Source organism: Camarhynchus parvulus, chromosome 18 (genome assembly GCF_901933205.1).
Source record: "Camarhynchus parvulus chromosome 18, STF_HiC, whole genome shotgun sequence".
NCBI lineage: Eukaryota > Metazoa > Chordata > Aves > Passeriformes > Thraupidae > Camarhynchus > Camarhynchus parvulus.
In genome coordinates this window covers 2,993,325-3,009,476 of record NC_044588.1, presented here as the reverse complement: position 1 = coordinate 3,009,476, position 16,152 = coordinate 2,993,325, and the positions used below count along the sequence as shown (strand labels likewise).

Genomic DNA, 16,152 nt, shown 5'->3' with positions numbered 1-16,152 from the left:
ACACTTTAAATCAGAGTGCTCCTTGCCAAGTAACAACCAAAGAAATATGCAGTAAAACAAGGCAAGGAAAAATCTGCTTTAAAAATGGTTTAGAAGTTCTGAAGCATAAATAGAGAGCAGTGCAGAGAAACAGAAGTTGGAAGTACTGAAAGGAAATTTTAAGAGTGGAAGAACTGAGCTCATCCTGCTCCGTGGTGGGGCTGGAGGGGCTTTGTGCCTCCCAAAAGAACCTCACTCCCACTGATAACCCCCTGCAATCTGCAGGAAGGGGCACGTATTCTTCATGCTCACCAACTTTCAAAGAACATTCCAGATGAAGGACAAAGAGAAATAAATTTTTTAAAAAGGGCATAAACAGGATTCCACTGAAAATTCTTCTTAGGCTCTCATTGTTTAGCTGTTTAGGGCTGAAACCCTCGGGTTCCAGTGATGTCTCATAAAGCTTAGCTGTTCTTTCTTACAGTAAAAGCAGCTATCCTAAATAAAATAAATGGGAAGCAGTAAACATCTCAGTGAAAAAATCTTTCACTGATTTTTACCACAACATCACCATTGTTACAGAATAGATTCACCAAAAAATTTTTAACTCTCATATTAATTTCTTGCTTTGTGGGTTTTTCTGACACAGTCTCCAGAAGGTCTGAATATAAGAAGACACATAAAACCAAACCATGACAATATGAGACATTATCATTTGCCTTTAGTGTGCAAAGTCAGCTGAATATCGGCAGAAAATTTTATCTATGGCTTGGTGGATGTTACTATGGATAGTAAAAAAAATTTACCATTTGTAGGTAGAAGAGGAATGTTGTAACTCCTGATACACTGCAGGTTAGCATTTATCTCCACAGATTAAAATCTGGGATGGGGAATGGGAACAAAATCTTTTAATAAATGCTGACTTTGGACTTTAAAGATGCACTACAAATTATGAAAATGGTAAAGAAAAAATGTGAGCCAACCATATCCCTAAAATGATGTGAAAATACTAAATAAAAAATTCATTTAAGGCGGATGTCCAACTGACCCTGACATTCCCATCGCCCTCTTTTCAGCATGTCCCTGACACACCAAACTTCCTCACCTTTCCTGCACAAATCCCTAGTATCTCCGACTATTTCTGAATCACTAAATGCAGGAATCATCATAAATAACATCTCCCAGTTAAGCTGAACACCTGTGAGATGTCCCTCACCCTTCCAGAGGTCAACATGTCACCTCTGTCAGGTGGCAGCACAAGTGGTGACGTTGCTTTGATCTGACCCAACAAACTGCCTTCTGTTCCAAGAGCCACACACAAAACACACCATTGTTCCTCCCCAGCCCAGAGCAGGGGTCTCTCAACACCTACCAAAGTGATCTTGTTCCTAAATTCCCTGAAAAAGCCCCTTCCAGATGGACCAGAGCAGGCCTGGCTCCAAAGCCAACCGCAGCGTTTCATCCTCTCACGGCACAGAAGATAAACAGAAATGAAACCACATTTCCCTGCTGGAAATGCAAGCTTAGATCCACACATGAACAGTGATAAGAGAGAACTTTCATGGATTAACCACCTCATTCCTACAAAGTACTAAAAACCCCTTTCAGTCCTTCAGCAGGTGTTACCAACAAAGGCCACTTTAATTTCATGACCAAGAACCAGCTCACACCGTGTCTGGTGCTGCTCCTCAGCTCCCAAGTCTGTGTCGTGCAGTAATTTCTCTCCTTCTGCTTTCCCCCCCTTTACATTTCACAGCAGTACTGAACAAAACTTTCTTGTCTCCACCCAAACGTTTCCTGAGTATTTCCCAACCCTGAAATTACATTACAAAGAAGAAAATCACGTTCAGTGGGCCAAAACAAGCATTCATCCGAACACTCCCCATGTCAAAAATGATAAAAAGAATAAACCACTGTTTCTTGACAAGAAGAGAAACAGATAATGCATTAAATAATTGAACCTGGTGATTATGAAAATAGGTGTTGCCACCTGTAAGCCTGGGAAACAATTTGAAAGACGCAGAGGTACAAAGGGTTGTGAAGAGGAAACAAAAAGTATTTTCTGTGTAGAAAATACTCCATCCCTCTCCATCCCCATCACAAAACTCTGCATATCTATAAATGGTGTTTTTATAGGAAGGACAGCTACACACGGTGACCTACAGCTGCAGGAAGGGTGTTTTCTCCCCTCCACCTGGAGGAGCAAAGCAACTGACCTGTTGTTCATATCCTTTCTTGATCTCATCCAACTGCCAGGAGAATTCTCTGGCTTGCTTTTCCCGGAGCAATTTTGATCTGCTTAGATCTGCTTCAACCTCTGCCATCTACATGGGAAAAGAAAGGGAATATTTAATTTTTTTTTTATTAAAGGCATAGCTTGAAATGTTCTGACATTTCTACAGTTGTTTGTAAACCATCAAAGAGGAGAATATCACTCGTTGGGAATGATAACAACACCATTTCTATGTGGTGAAAATGAATATTCAGTCTCTACAGGATTATTAGTTACTCAAGGACATAGTGATCACTGTTATGCCACTCCCTAATTACAAAGGATTGGCTCAGTTTTTCACTCAACAGCGCTGAATATCCCATTGAAATTAAGTGAATATTTTCTCTAGACACATTTAAGACTCAAATATATTTCACTTAAAAATACACTGCCTGTGGAAATTCAAGGGAAATCATGTGCGAGTCAGAGCATAAACTGCACAATTAAAGCAAGTTTACATTAAATCAGAAAATAACTTTAAATAACTTAAAAGAGAATTATTTGGCTGCAAGTGAAGTCCTCTGAAGATAGTCATCGCCTATGAATAATGAGTCCCACAGATTCCAGCACGCAGCATCAAGGAAGCAATTTCACAACTCAATTAACAAAGGCTTTTGTATCAAAAGCACAACTGTTAGCTGTACATCAGGCACGTTTCCAAGGGAATATATATAAATATATATATGTAACTCTGCTGCAGTGCGCACTCATCAATGACTTTTAGATCTAGATCCCAACAAAAGCAGCGAATAAACTGTGTCCCTAAAAAGGGAAAAGAAGTGGAGGGGTTTGAAGGACCACAAGCCCATCTGCTCCACAAAAAGAAGAAACCCATGAATTTCTGAACCACAAGCCAAAATCCTGCTTGGCCTAAGGGAGTGCTTAGTGTTCAACAGATGTCTGTGCCAATTGGCCTGGACATCACTCCCCAGCCAGGAAGGAGGAGAAAAGGCAGCACTCGGAGTGGGAAAAGCATTTTATTGCAGAGTACTCCAGCAGGAAAGGAAGGGACTGGAGTAGGAGCAGTTGGCCACATAGAAAGTGGAAAAAGAGAGCAGTGAGGAAGCAGCTCCTGAACCCCACTGCTATCATCTGCCATTAGGAAAAGGGACTGCAATCAATGTTTTATCAATCATTTTCTTCCGGCTCCAAACTTACTCAAATTGCATATCCATGGCCATATTTTACTCAGGTTAATAAAACCCAGAAAAATAACAGATCTTGTTACTGCACTAAAGGAGGGTGAGTTTTTTTTTTCTTTTGAGAGAATGAAAATGTTCTAAAACATGAAATAGTGAAAACATATGCAAAGATGCTTTAAATCTACTGGCTTCTGCAGATTTATTCGCTAGGTCACGTTCATCTATTTCCAACAAAAGCTCTTGATCACTGTTTGCCCAACCCAGGAAGCCCCAGATCTACAGTACCATGACATAGACCATGTATTATTTTAATTAGCACTGGAAAAAATGCAGATCTTGCAGTTAAACACGTGCCACCCACCCACCAGTGGACATCAGGTGACTCTTAATAATCACAAGCTTGACAAAATAGGAAGCAGATGGCAAAATAAATGATATTATCACAGAGCCAAACTAAAGAATCAAATATTGATTGCAACAACTGAAAATGACCCCATCCTACTCATCTCCATAATTAACTTTATCTCACACCAAAAATGGGTTTAAAGCCCAGTATTCCTAATGCAGATAAAAGGACAGTGTTGCTATGGCTACTGCAGTTGTTTTGTAAGTAATACATCCAACCTCAGCACAAAACACAGAATTTTCCAGTATGTTCCAATGGACTGGGGGATTTATCTCAGAGTATGTGGATGCAGAGGAATGAGAAAGGCCAAAGCCATGAAGAGAGAGCTTCAGCAGTGTTCCTTTGATGTATTTCCTTGGATTTCCTTGGTTCCTGTAGAATAGAACCACTCAACTGTACAATATCATTTAGTATTGCTAGATTTTAACACCCAAGCAGGGAAAGAGTAAAGCTCTGGCTGATTCACAGAGTACAGCAAAATTGATTTTCAAAATTTCCCAGAATGCAGCAAGATTCTGAAAGGAATTTACTGTCACTTTAAAATTATGGTTGACTATGTTTTCTAAATTCTTTTGCACTTTCTTATGTTTTTGATTGGTTTTCTTTGCTGAAAGTTTTTTTAAGTGAATGAAACTATTATTAGCTTTTCTAGAATTAGACAACATCCCTTTTAGATGAGAACTAGGATATTATTTTAAGTCACCATGAAGAAATTGCAGGAGGGCCACACAGTACAGAAAATGTCAGATTAAAATTGTGGGATTTGTCGTATTGCCCTCATGGGTCTGGTTTGCTGAACACATCTTGCCTTTATAAGTTTGTTCTTGGTTTGTTTTTTTTTTAATTTCCAAATTCTATTATTCGCTGTCTGCATGGGTATTAAAAATACCAGCAGTGAAGATTTTCAAAAAACTTTGAAAACAACAAAAAGGGAATTTCCTCAGTCCTAAGGCAGCACTCTCAGCGACCCATTCCAGTCCCAGCCTGCAGCACCCTCCTGTCAGCAGTGAGGTTTGGTCAAGGCAGGTGAGGCTGGAACCTGTAATCCAGAATTACAAGCTTGAGTTCTGTCTGGAAATTTCAACCACATGAGGAGTTAGGAAATATCCCTTCTCTCCCCTTCTTTTTGATCACCTATTGCTTGTTCTCCTTTCTTTCACTCCTTGGGCTGCTTTTATAAACTCCCAGGAGAACAGTTTAACTATTGTTTGCTCCATAAGATATTTAAACCACTAAACTCCCTGATTTTCAGGGACAGAAAAGTGGATTTTTCCATCCTCTGCACATGACTGCTAGCAGCCACCACGGCTCTGTCCCTGTTTGGGCTCAAACTGATTACAGGAGCTCATTAATGGAAGACAGAGTCGCTGGGAAAAGAGTAGGAAGAGCCACATTTAAGTGGGAAATGACAAGCGTTGTTCCATAGGGTGTATAAACTAACCCTTTATACTCTCACTCCTGAAAAATCCCTAATCAGTATCATAACTGCAGATATCTTTATAACAATGACAATTCTGGCTTTGTCAGAAAGATGAAACACCCGCCACCATCCCTTTCTGACTCGCTGCAAAGACACTACATTGTGAAAGATTTTGATGTCGCACTCTCAAGTGGAGCATGTTTCTGGCATTATAAGATCAGAATCCGCTATCCCACTGCGCCAGAGTTTCAGAAAGGCTGGCATTGTGACCTCCTCACCCGCTGTTTCATTTCTGCAGAGTCTTTCTCTGAGTTCAGCTCCACCTGCCGCTTAAACTCCTCCAGGGCAGCGCCTGCCTGCTGGGCCTGCAGCCTCTGTACCTCCGTCACCCGCCTCAGCTGCTCCTCCTTCTCCCTAGAAAGTCACAGAAAATTTTCAGAGTTCAAGTATCAAATAAAAGAACAAGTGTGCTGGTGTAAAAGAGAGGCCTTTAACCCGATCAGTTTAAAATAGTATTCAGATTTCAATTTCCTGTCCCAGCTTCTGCCCAACTTCCCTTTGCAGGGCTTTGAAGAAGGCGATGGAAGGCCGGAGTTATTTTCGCTTTCTCCGATTGAATTTCACACGCCCAAACACGGCGTCCACAGCTCACAACAAAACCTCCACCTTCAAAGCTTCTCTTCCCTTCAGTGGCTCTCTACCCACTGTAGAACCCCTTTTATTAATCTCATCTAATTAATAAAATTTAATAATAGTAACAATGAATAAATACTCACAAATAAGATTTCAATAAATTAGATTTAACACCCCCAATACTTAAACAAAACTCTTTTTACCATGATTGCCTTTCCAGATTAAAAAACAAAAACAAAAACAAAAAACCAAGAAAATTATCCCAGTGCCATCTTTGCTCAGACAAGGTACAGGATTATTGCCTGCTTGTCATAAATCAAAATGCAAAGCAGGGCAATGCATGACATGTGGTTCCTTCTTAATCTATTAGAAAGCCATAATGCTGTGATGTCTATTCAGCCTTTACAGTAATGACAGATGTTAAATCTCTGTGCAAAGATATTTCATATCAACAGTCTACACTATTTGACGTATTAAACCTGATACATTTATAGAAACCAGGCTGGATTTCTTCAGACTGGATGGTACATCAATAGTAATGTTTCTGTAATATTTTATGTACATTCACATATATGAAGAGATACACATGAAAAGATAGAGACATTCACTATATTGACACAACACAGAGAAAAAATCAGGTAACTTATAAATTCAGATGTGAGTACTCAAATATTACTAACTTTTATTAACTAGTTACTGGTTTTGTTATTAACTTTTTGTGACATGTTCCAACTCCCACAGGTCAGCAGAGCTGCCTGATTTTGTGTTCAGACACTGGAGAACACGATGGTGGCATCCAGGGACAAAGCTGGCTCCACCCATGGCTTGTAACAGAAGACACATTCAAACAGACCTGGGGCTGACATTTTCATTTTGCAGGCAGAGGAAGTACCTCACGATAAATTTCCCATTTTGACAGAAATTATTTCCATATAAAACAAAGAATCTGACACGTAAGAGACGGAAAAGCCCAGTTAATTCATCTCGTCTGTCACCTTGCCAGCCCTGGAGGAGCTGCTGCAGCACTGAGAGCGCCTTTCAGAAAGGTCAGGAAGCTGCCAAGCCCAAAGTTACAGTATTCACATCCTCTTCTGTGGTTTGCAGACCAGACTTTGACAATAGGACAAAGAACATAATCCTACATCTTCACAAAGAGGCTGTTTGCAGTGCAGGAGAGCAGGGTAATTCCATTAGCAAAGAGATCAAAGAAATGCCACAAGCCCTGAGTCAGTACATTGCTGTTTACTTCTAGAGGTTTTTTTCATGATGTATATTTAAAAAAAAAAAGATTTTATTTTGGCGCCTCACTCACAGCTGACGGAATAATTGGGAATAGGGAGACTGCTCCTCTCCTTACAGAAAAAGGAAAATACCTTTCTTCCCCAGCAGAAACTGGAGGAAAATGGAAAAAAATCCTGTACCACAGTTTTGGTGATGATTGTTTTGGGGTTTTGGTTTTGTGTTCTTAGAATACCTATGCAAATTATCTTCAAATTTTCTAGAGAGCATCCACCACCTCTCCAGATATGTTTTATTTCCACAGCCTCACTGATTCCATTTCCCACACTCCTTTCAGGGGAAGCACATCTGTGTTAATCTAAGCCATCACATTCCCCACTCATTTATGAGACAATAAAAAATATTCAGCAAAAAAACACCACTACCAAAATCAACATTTCTTTCCCCATCCAAACTCAAATGGCAAAATACCATTTAGGATTTAAATTCCTCCCGCAGAGGAGCCAAAACATCCAAATTCCAAGTACAAAACTCCTCCCCATTCCTCAGAATGGGCACACCAGTGACACCTCCAGAGCTCAAAGTGATAGGAACTGTCTGATGGATCAGTTTTCCATCTGCCCCTGCTGTTTGGCTCAGTTATCCCCCAAATCCCACATTCCAAGGAACTGCTGAATACAGATATTTTTAATTTTACAGCTGTTTGACACTAAACTACATTAAGCACATCACTCCCCTCTCCCAGAACAAAATCTGCCTCAGAAAGAAGAATATAAAGAGCTCTGCCCACATTTGTTACCTTGGAGAGACCAGGGGAAGGGGAAAATGTCCACTTCTCCTCCCAAAGATCCATAATTCAGCAATGGGCCCTGGATAACAAATCTCTCTCCCTGCAAAACACATCTAATAATTCCACTCCACACTGGATGCAAAACCAAAACTCGAAGCTTATTCAAACACATCCACACTGCCAAGTGTCACAAGGCACTGGGACAGCAGCTTTGGTCCAGTCAGATGGAAACACAACAAATCTAAACATGAAAGGACAAAATACCAGGCCTCCTGCTCACAGTCAGGCTCCAAATTTATGCATCTTCTTCCTCAGGAAGACATTTTTATTTTGAAATATTATGATGTAAACTTCCAGGAATGTGGTTTTATGCACCTTCCTTTCTTTTAAGCACTTAATCCCATGAATAAATGCAACATCTCATTATAAGCAGGAAAAAACCTTCATTTTTAAGGATGTGGGAGCCAGCACTCTCTATTTTTTGTGCAGTTCAGATTTGTACAGAAGCTTAGAAAACCTGTACAACAATGGCCCTCGGATCACAAATATAAGAAAAGCTTCACTTTTTTTTCCCAAGACACTGAGCAATGTGCCTTGCATGAAGCACTAAAATATTCACTTTGAAGATTATTTTTTTCAGTTGGACTAGTTGTGGGGCCCAGTACAATACAATTACATCACTTAAATCCCCTAAAGCTGAGCCGCCCTGAATATAAAAACAGGGTGAATTTACTCTTTGCCCCCAATTTAAAAAGCAGCAAATTCCTTTTGTTTCAGTGTAAAAAGGACATGGCAATGGAATGAGGAGTCTTACACAGCACAAATCATCTCAGGGAATGTTGACTGTGAAGTCCAGAATTTCAATTTCAGAAATCAGCACCCTGAAGTGCACTGATGAGAAATACAAATATTTTATGTGCTTCCTCTTCATGCTTAATCATAAATATTTGTCTGGCTCTGTAAAATGTCTTCCAAGAGATAACAACTAAATGCAGTGAGACTTTACAGCACTGCACTAAGGAAACCCAGGGAAATTCAGGGGTTAACAGCAAAGGTTAATTAGGTTTGGGATGTCCCACAAATGTTGGATGAACCAACACCTTCCTGGAGGGCTCCCAAAATTCCCTGAACAACAGCAAGGGCTCACCAACAGCACAGGGAGCAGGAGATGCGCCTGGCTGGGTCTCAGCCTCGTCAAGAAATGAAAACCCTTCAGACATGAAGTGCCAGCACACACTGAGCACATGTACCCTCAAGGCTGCACAGGGACAGATTTTCACATCCCAGCAGCAAATCCACACCCAAAGTCCCTGTGTGTCATTTAGAGAGATTTTCAGAGGAAAATAGTAATAGGCTGTGAAACTCTAAGTGATTTCTTATAAAATTATACCAGGCTTTAATTTACAAATTTTTCCCCAGGTTTTCAGAACCTGCTGGCAGCACAGACCATTGAATCCCAGCTGTACTGGAGAACAGAAGCGGAGCAAGGAATTTCTATAAGGATGTATTTTGCCACTGAGTAAGTTTCTGAAACTTAAATTCTGATGGACTCCACAAGAGGGAGAGGCTCCATCCCTTGTTAAGTCTCTCTCGGGTTGTTATGACTCTGGGTTTACGCCTGGAGACAAACAGGAATCCCAGAATTCCACAATAGCTTGAGTTGGAAGGGACCCGCACTGAGTCCAACTCCCTGCTTCTCACAGGGCTACTTAAAACTAAATCACCAAAACTCAAACCATCACAGGGCTACTTAAAACTAAATCAAATGACTGAGAGAAGGCTGAGGTATGGGAAAAGCAGAGTCATGGCTGAGCCTGCAGCCCCACTGCTGCTGCTGGGATCTGCTGGGAAAGCCAGGCTGTGCTGCCATTCCCACATTACACATACTCTAATCCTGTGTGCTCAGATTTGCTGTACTCACACGAGTCTTTGCCCATTCCTTCCTCTCCATCCTAAACATTGCTACTTCTGAGGGAAAACTGCTTTACTCCCCACCAAACTGCAAACTGTTCACTTGCTGGAAGGCAGCTGAAGAAGGATATTGCTGTTTCTACACAGCCTTCCTTTTTATTTAATGTCACAAGAAACAAAAATTGACTCTCACTAATATGTGCTGAAAAAAAATCAGTTATCACCATTCATGTAATTCATTTAGATTCAAAAAATCCTAAAAAAAACCTCATATAAACACATTTCCAAAGGAGAGCACAATTTCTTATATAATACACAGCAAACTGTGTAGCTGAAAACACAAGCTGCATCAAAACATACCCAAATTTCCCCTGCAAACCAAAATTCAGGAATTTCACCTTAGTATATTCAGTGTCTACAGATCTGAGGTCCCATCCAGTGTACAGACATAGATATTTGACTTTACAGAGGGAAATTTAAGCAGACCCACAATCCTGCTCCTGTTCTCAGAGAGTCCCTTACATGGAGATGCTCCAGTACTGCCAGGACCCCACAAAATTGCAGCAGTTTAATTAATTAATTAAATTTATAGCCAAATGCAAGACTGATGCTACCACTTTTTAGTGCCACAACCAGTAAGAACCACTCCCTGCCACAGCCCCCCTGACCTTACTCTAGCATGCAGCTATTCCACTACATAAATAATGTGTTCAGGCCTAAAACACCACATATCTGTAAAGGAAGGGGTTAATGGGTTAATAGCTACACAGAAATGCTTCAGTAGTAATGCCAAATCGGTGAAATACACAAAAATCAGTTTTGTTTTTCCTGCTCTGGGTTTAACACACAGTGAAAGCTCAGGAACAGCTTTGGGCTGAACTCCATCCCAGCTGTGGCTGGAGCATCCCTGTGCAGGGCTGGGATTCCCACAGCCAAGGAGCAACAACCAGGGCTCTCCTGCCATGCCAGCCCCAAACATATGGAATTTGTGCAGAACACTTCTTCTTTTTGGTGTGGAGAGGAAGAGAGACAGTGTGAAGTCATTCAAGTGGAATGATAACTAAACCAAAGCCAGATCAAAGGAGCGAAGAAGAAAGACTGAAATGTGAAGCTGAAATATTTATTGCCTTCAAAACATCATCCCTATCCTGTCCCTGGGCACGTTAATATTTGGGAGTTGTTAGAAAGCATTCTAACTTGTTTTATCTTTTCAAAGAACTAAAGCCAAAAATATAAAGGCAAGAAATAAAAGTGTTCCCCAATTTTAAGAATAAGATGAGCCTGTCTTTATGAGAAAAAGCACAAATCCACTTATAAATTGTTTACAGTTTGCATAATTTGGATGTTAACATCAAAAAGCTGGTCTGCATTCCTTCAAGTAAGCTCCAACAATGGAATATATTTACAATACAGTTATTGTTTTAAACTATATACTTATGTTTTAAATAAATCATGAGATAACATTAACAAACTAAATCACTCCTTAAAGCCATTAATGAATTTGGAGCAAATAATACTCCACGTGTGCAGTATCACACTGAAATAAGAACAATGCATTACACTCAAAATTAATGGCTCACAAATTAGGCAGACATTGGTTAAACACACCAATAATTATTATAACTATTTCTCATTACAATAATGACAGGGCACTGTTGTGCTAGGTGCTGTGCAAACAGAATAAAACAGCAACTGCCAAATGATGAATGTGATGTGGGTTAAAAGGCTGGGCAAGAGTTGTAAATGTGGCTGGAAAGGAAAACTTGGTAATTTTGCTCCAGACTGCAGAAAGTGTCTCCAAGATTTCGATCCACCACATATATGAGAGAGCACAGAGGCTCAGTTATCAGGGGAGGAGGATTAGAGCAGAGATTAAACAGTCACGGCTTTCCCATGCTGAGAGCACGGCTAAACCTCAGCAAGGACAACGCAGAGGGGAGAATCAGAGAGACAGGTGTAGATAATGCCTTAGAAAAAGAGGGGAGACAAGTCTGTAATTAAAAGGTGGCCCAGAAAGCCAGCCCAGACAGCAAAGAGATTCATGAGGTACCCAAAGAAGAGGAGCAGGGAAGGCAAAGATGGAGATCAGAGAACGGCGCTGTGGTACTGCGAGCTGGGGGTGGATAAAATAAACCATCCAAGGACAAACTATGTGAGAAATCACCAGGCACAGGACAGAGCCAGGCGAGGAGAATCACTTAACACTAACAAAGCACAGCCCAGGCTGCGTGAAGAGTGACAGAGCCAACAGTGGTTGGCAAACCAAAGATGCTGAGGATGAACTGCCAGGATTAAGATTGTTAAGGAGGTACAAGGGCTCAGAATTCATCCTTCATTCTACTGACTTAAGGTAACTCATTTTATGGTTAAAATAATTGGTTAGTTCAGGATTCTGAGTAATAATATCCATGTTGTGGTAGGTAATAAAGATATTTAATTCTGGGGAACCATGAGTGTCTACTTGGCTCATTGGTTTCTTCTTTCCAAGAGGACATGGATTGTCACAATTTTCTTTTCCTTTAAAGTACTGTTTGAATTATCAACTTCAACTCCTCCACGAAGGTTGGTTGTATTGTTGCTGAAGCTGAAGGAAAGTTGTACAAAACACATAAAAAGTAAAAGCAAAATTAAGATTATCAAACGTAATTGAAGTAGAAAGATCACAATCACTGAGCAACAAGAAGGAACAAAGTTTTTCAACAAAGTTTTTCCTTGTACTGTTTTGTAGATGGTTTCTAAGTGACTCAAAGGAGGTGACAGCCTGAAACATTTCATGCTTTTTAACAATCAGTTAATTGAACTCAATCATGTGTACAACTTTCTTCAGCCAACTGAAAGCTTTTCTCATTTCATTAATGTTTTGTGCATTGTATAATCTTGAAATGAGAAAAGAAATAAGAAATCTGAAAAATACACTGATGTGAGAGGGAAGCCTTTGGAGTAACAAGGGAACAATTCTGCCATTAGTGTTGATTATTTGTATTTTTATTTAGTCAATGCGATCATGATAGTCATTAACTACATTAATTACTACAATAGCAATTTACAGCAATTAATGAAGTGCTACAGCATGACACAGCAATGCTCTTCACCTCACAAGGCAATACTTTTAATTTCATAAGCTGTGTGCCATATCAAACCAGTTTCACAGTTGTTATCACTAAAAAGATGTCATGTGAAATCTCTATAACCATCCTGAGGGACATAACAGTCCCAGAGCCAAGGATTAAAAATCAACTGTTACATTTTTTTTGTACAACTGGAGCCTTCCTTTCAATACATATTTCATTATTGCCAGTAGGTCTCCAGAGAAACGGGGGGGAAAGAAAATGAAAGGCTGTAAATAGTTAATAGAACACTTTATTTTTGCTTTTAAGTGAGACTATTAAACAAAGCTACCATATTTTGGAGCCCTCTGTTCATGCTCCACATTGTGGCCCCTAGAGCGAGGGTTAGGGAATGTTTACAATATGCTGGAAACTTTGACTGGGTTTGCTCTAAAAGGTTTCAGATGCTCAAGCACAGCACCAAGTGGAGAACAGCTGCTTGGTTTTCCACTGATTCTTAAAGGAGGAAAAAAAAAGAAAAAAAATTCCCAAGCTAAAACCCAGCCTACCAAAAACAACACACACAGTTTTAAAGAGTAAAACTAGATCCCAACTCCTCAGCCACATCACATTCCCACTGTTTCCAAATCACAGACGTGGCTTTTTTCACCATATTGCAATGGCTGTAATGAGACAAGCCTCAACATTTTAATAAAAGATAATGATGAACACAAAGAACATGAGTATAAACTCTTAACAATGCTCTTTTATTGCAACACTTGGAATTAAAGACAATGCCTGCTCATATTCCTTTAATTATTTCCGGCTTTAAATAGTAATGGCTTTTCCATTCTGACAAGAATTCTCTCCACACACAAATACTTCATTTTCAAGGAAAAATGGAATTAACTGCAGGAAAACAGCTACACTTAGGCAATTACCCTGAAAATATTAACAACAACAACAAGCAATTACTCAGAATTTGGATTCAACTTAGAGGAGCAAGGAAGGAAAAAAAAAAAAAAAAATTAACTTGTGGCTAAAGCTATCACTTCCTTTATTTATTTATCATTGCATTGATGATTCTCAGGCTGTTGTGCTTTGCTGTGTGCAGTGGCATTTCTGACACACACCACTCCAAGAAGCCAATACAAGAGGATTTGAAGGAGCAGCTGTTTAAATATAAAGTTCTCAAAGGGCTTGGTAGAATCAAATTCTCAAGATCCACTGTAAATCACAGCTTTTTTTTCAAATTATAACTTCTGTATATTGTGAAAAGTCTAAATTTTACTTCTTTTCAAAATGCTGAGCTCTAACAATTATGCAAATGTAAATTGGAAACAAAGTAATTTATTTCCATTGCTATTTATTCTACCTCCTTCTGCCAGCTCTCTTCACATGTTTATTTTTCCTTGCCTTCATCTGTTTCCCTCTTTATTGGGTCAGCAGCAGATTGTCCACCATTTATTTCTCTCAAATCTATGTCCCCTCACCTTTACACTGTTCCTTTTGTGGTATTACAGAGAGAAGAAAAATTAAATAAACACCATGGGAATTTTGCAAGATATAAGCAATGTTAAGGACTAGAAGATCCTTACATAAAACTTCCTAAAGTTTGATGCATTTTTAGGTACTTTGAATAAAGCAAGGAGAGCTTTTCACATCAAACAAGCCCAAGTCTTCTCTTTGTGCATCAAAGAGAACCATACAATGAAAAATAAGTCATTACTCAGCCACAGCTGTAGGAAAAGATTCTGTAAAGGATTCTGTAAAGGACAACCTCACCCTCTGCCCATTTTTGCCTTGTCCCCATTTCACCAGTGCAGGTGAACTGGGAAACCCCAGAAAGATCCAGCTGGAGGAGGCCAGGCAGGCTCAGAACAGCAAAACCTTAATAAAATACTCAGGGCATGAAAAAACCTTAATAAAATACTCAGGATGAAAACAGAATCTCATAAACTCAGATCATCCCACTGCACCGGAGCCCAGAGCAGATGGGGCCTTGTGGAAATCAAAACGAGAGAAATGGGAATTTCCTGACCCTTGGTGTCACTGCCATCCAGGCATTCCCTGCGCCAGCCTGAGGCTCCAGGACAGTGCTAATTTCATTTCAACTTCTGCTTTTAGCAAGGCTGAGCTCAAAGCCACCCTCTGAAGGCTTTCCAGGTATCAATACCAAGTTTAAAACCACAGCAGAAGCCTGAGAATAGCTCCAGCTCCATGGATCTGGCTCAATGTCAGGTAAGGAATGACCCAGAATAACCAAATGACTGCAAAGCACACCAGGAGATGACAAGTGAATAAAGAAATGACTGAATAAAGTAATTTCCTTTGAATAGACAAATGACTGAAGTTTTAAGAAGAGTAACTGGTACCGACAAAAAAGTATTTCCTTCCCTAAAGAACATTTTTTCCACCTTGATTTAGGAAATACCGGTGTTAACACATTTTTATCAGGTATTTTCTGTGAGGCAGAAATAACTTGTAGCAGAAATAACTGTGCTACACACAAAACCTGAAATTTAAAATATGAGTACCACTGAACACCTGACAAAATCCCCAGAAACAGCAGCCCAGCACGGGGAAGCACAGAGCATTGCTCTCACACTGCAATAACAAAAAGCAGTGGGAAAAGCTTTTTTAAGTCTGCAGTGAGGAAAGTCCATGGCACCACCTCCCAAAAAGAAATCAACTTCTTCTCCTTGACTGCCATGTCAGAAACCACATGAACACAAGTATGTGCATGTACACAAGTATATATGAGAAAAGAAAGGCAAATAATTTTCATTTCTGCATTTTACTGAATACCTGCAGGCACCAGCAGGTATTCGGTAAAATGAATACTTTTAATTTTTCTGCAAAAAAAAATTTGCAGAAAGATTTGGTCTAGCCACCTAAACCAAACTCCAAAATACTGTGAGAACTGTCTGTGTGTGCTTTAAAAACTACTGTGAAAACTACTGGGAAAATCTGCTAATACACAGAAGTGGCTTTACTGGTTTCTAGAAAGTTTAGCAGTTTAGCCCCTCTTTCTTCCCCAGAATTTTAAACAAGTTCAGACAAGGGGTAGAAAGCCATGGAAAAAAAAAAGAGGTGTTGGGAGCTCCTTATGTAAACAAATAATTTTATTAAGTGAGTCAGAATGAAGCAGCTGCTCAGCATTTGCTCTGTATCATCCCCACTTGCAAAGTGCTGAGATTTGGCTCCATAGACAGACTTGGAAAAAAAAAAAAAAGGCAAAGAGAGAGAGGGAGAAGGTTGTGGAGCACTGGAGTGGAGATGTGCAAACATTCCTTGATGCTGCAGTGTTTAA

The 16,152-nt window shown here is 39.8% G+C and overlaps 1 protein-coding gene across 4 annotated transcripts in view; it reads right to left on the bottom strand.

The window, feature by feature from the left end:
• Positions 1 to 16,152, bottom strand: part of CEP112 (centrosomal protein 112) — a 163,625-nt gene that overhangs the window by 99,461 nt on the left and 48,012 nt on the right. For all 4 annotated transcript variants that reach the window (XM_030961844.1, XM_030961843.1, XM_030961841.1 and 1 more), the window contains 2 exons: positions 5,498 to 5,633; positions 2,196 to 2,303 (listed from right to left, as the gene is read on the bottom strand). In XM_030961844.1, the coding sequence (XP_030817704.1) occupies positions 2,196 to 2,303; positions 5,498 to 5,633 (244 nt within the window). The remainder of the gene's footprint in view (positions 1 to 2,195; positions 2,304 to 5,497; positions 5,634 to 16,152) is intronic.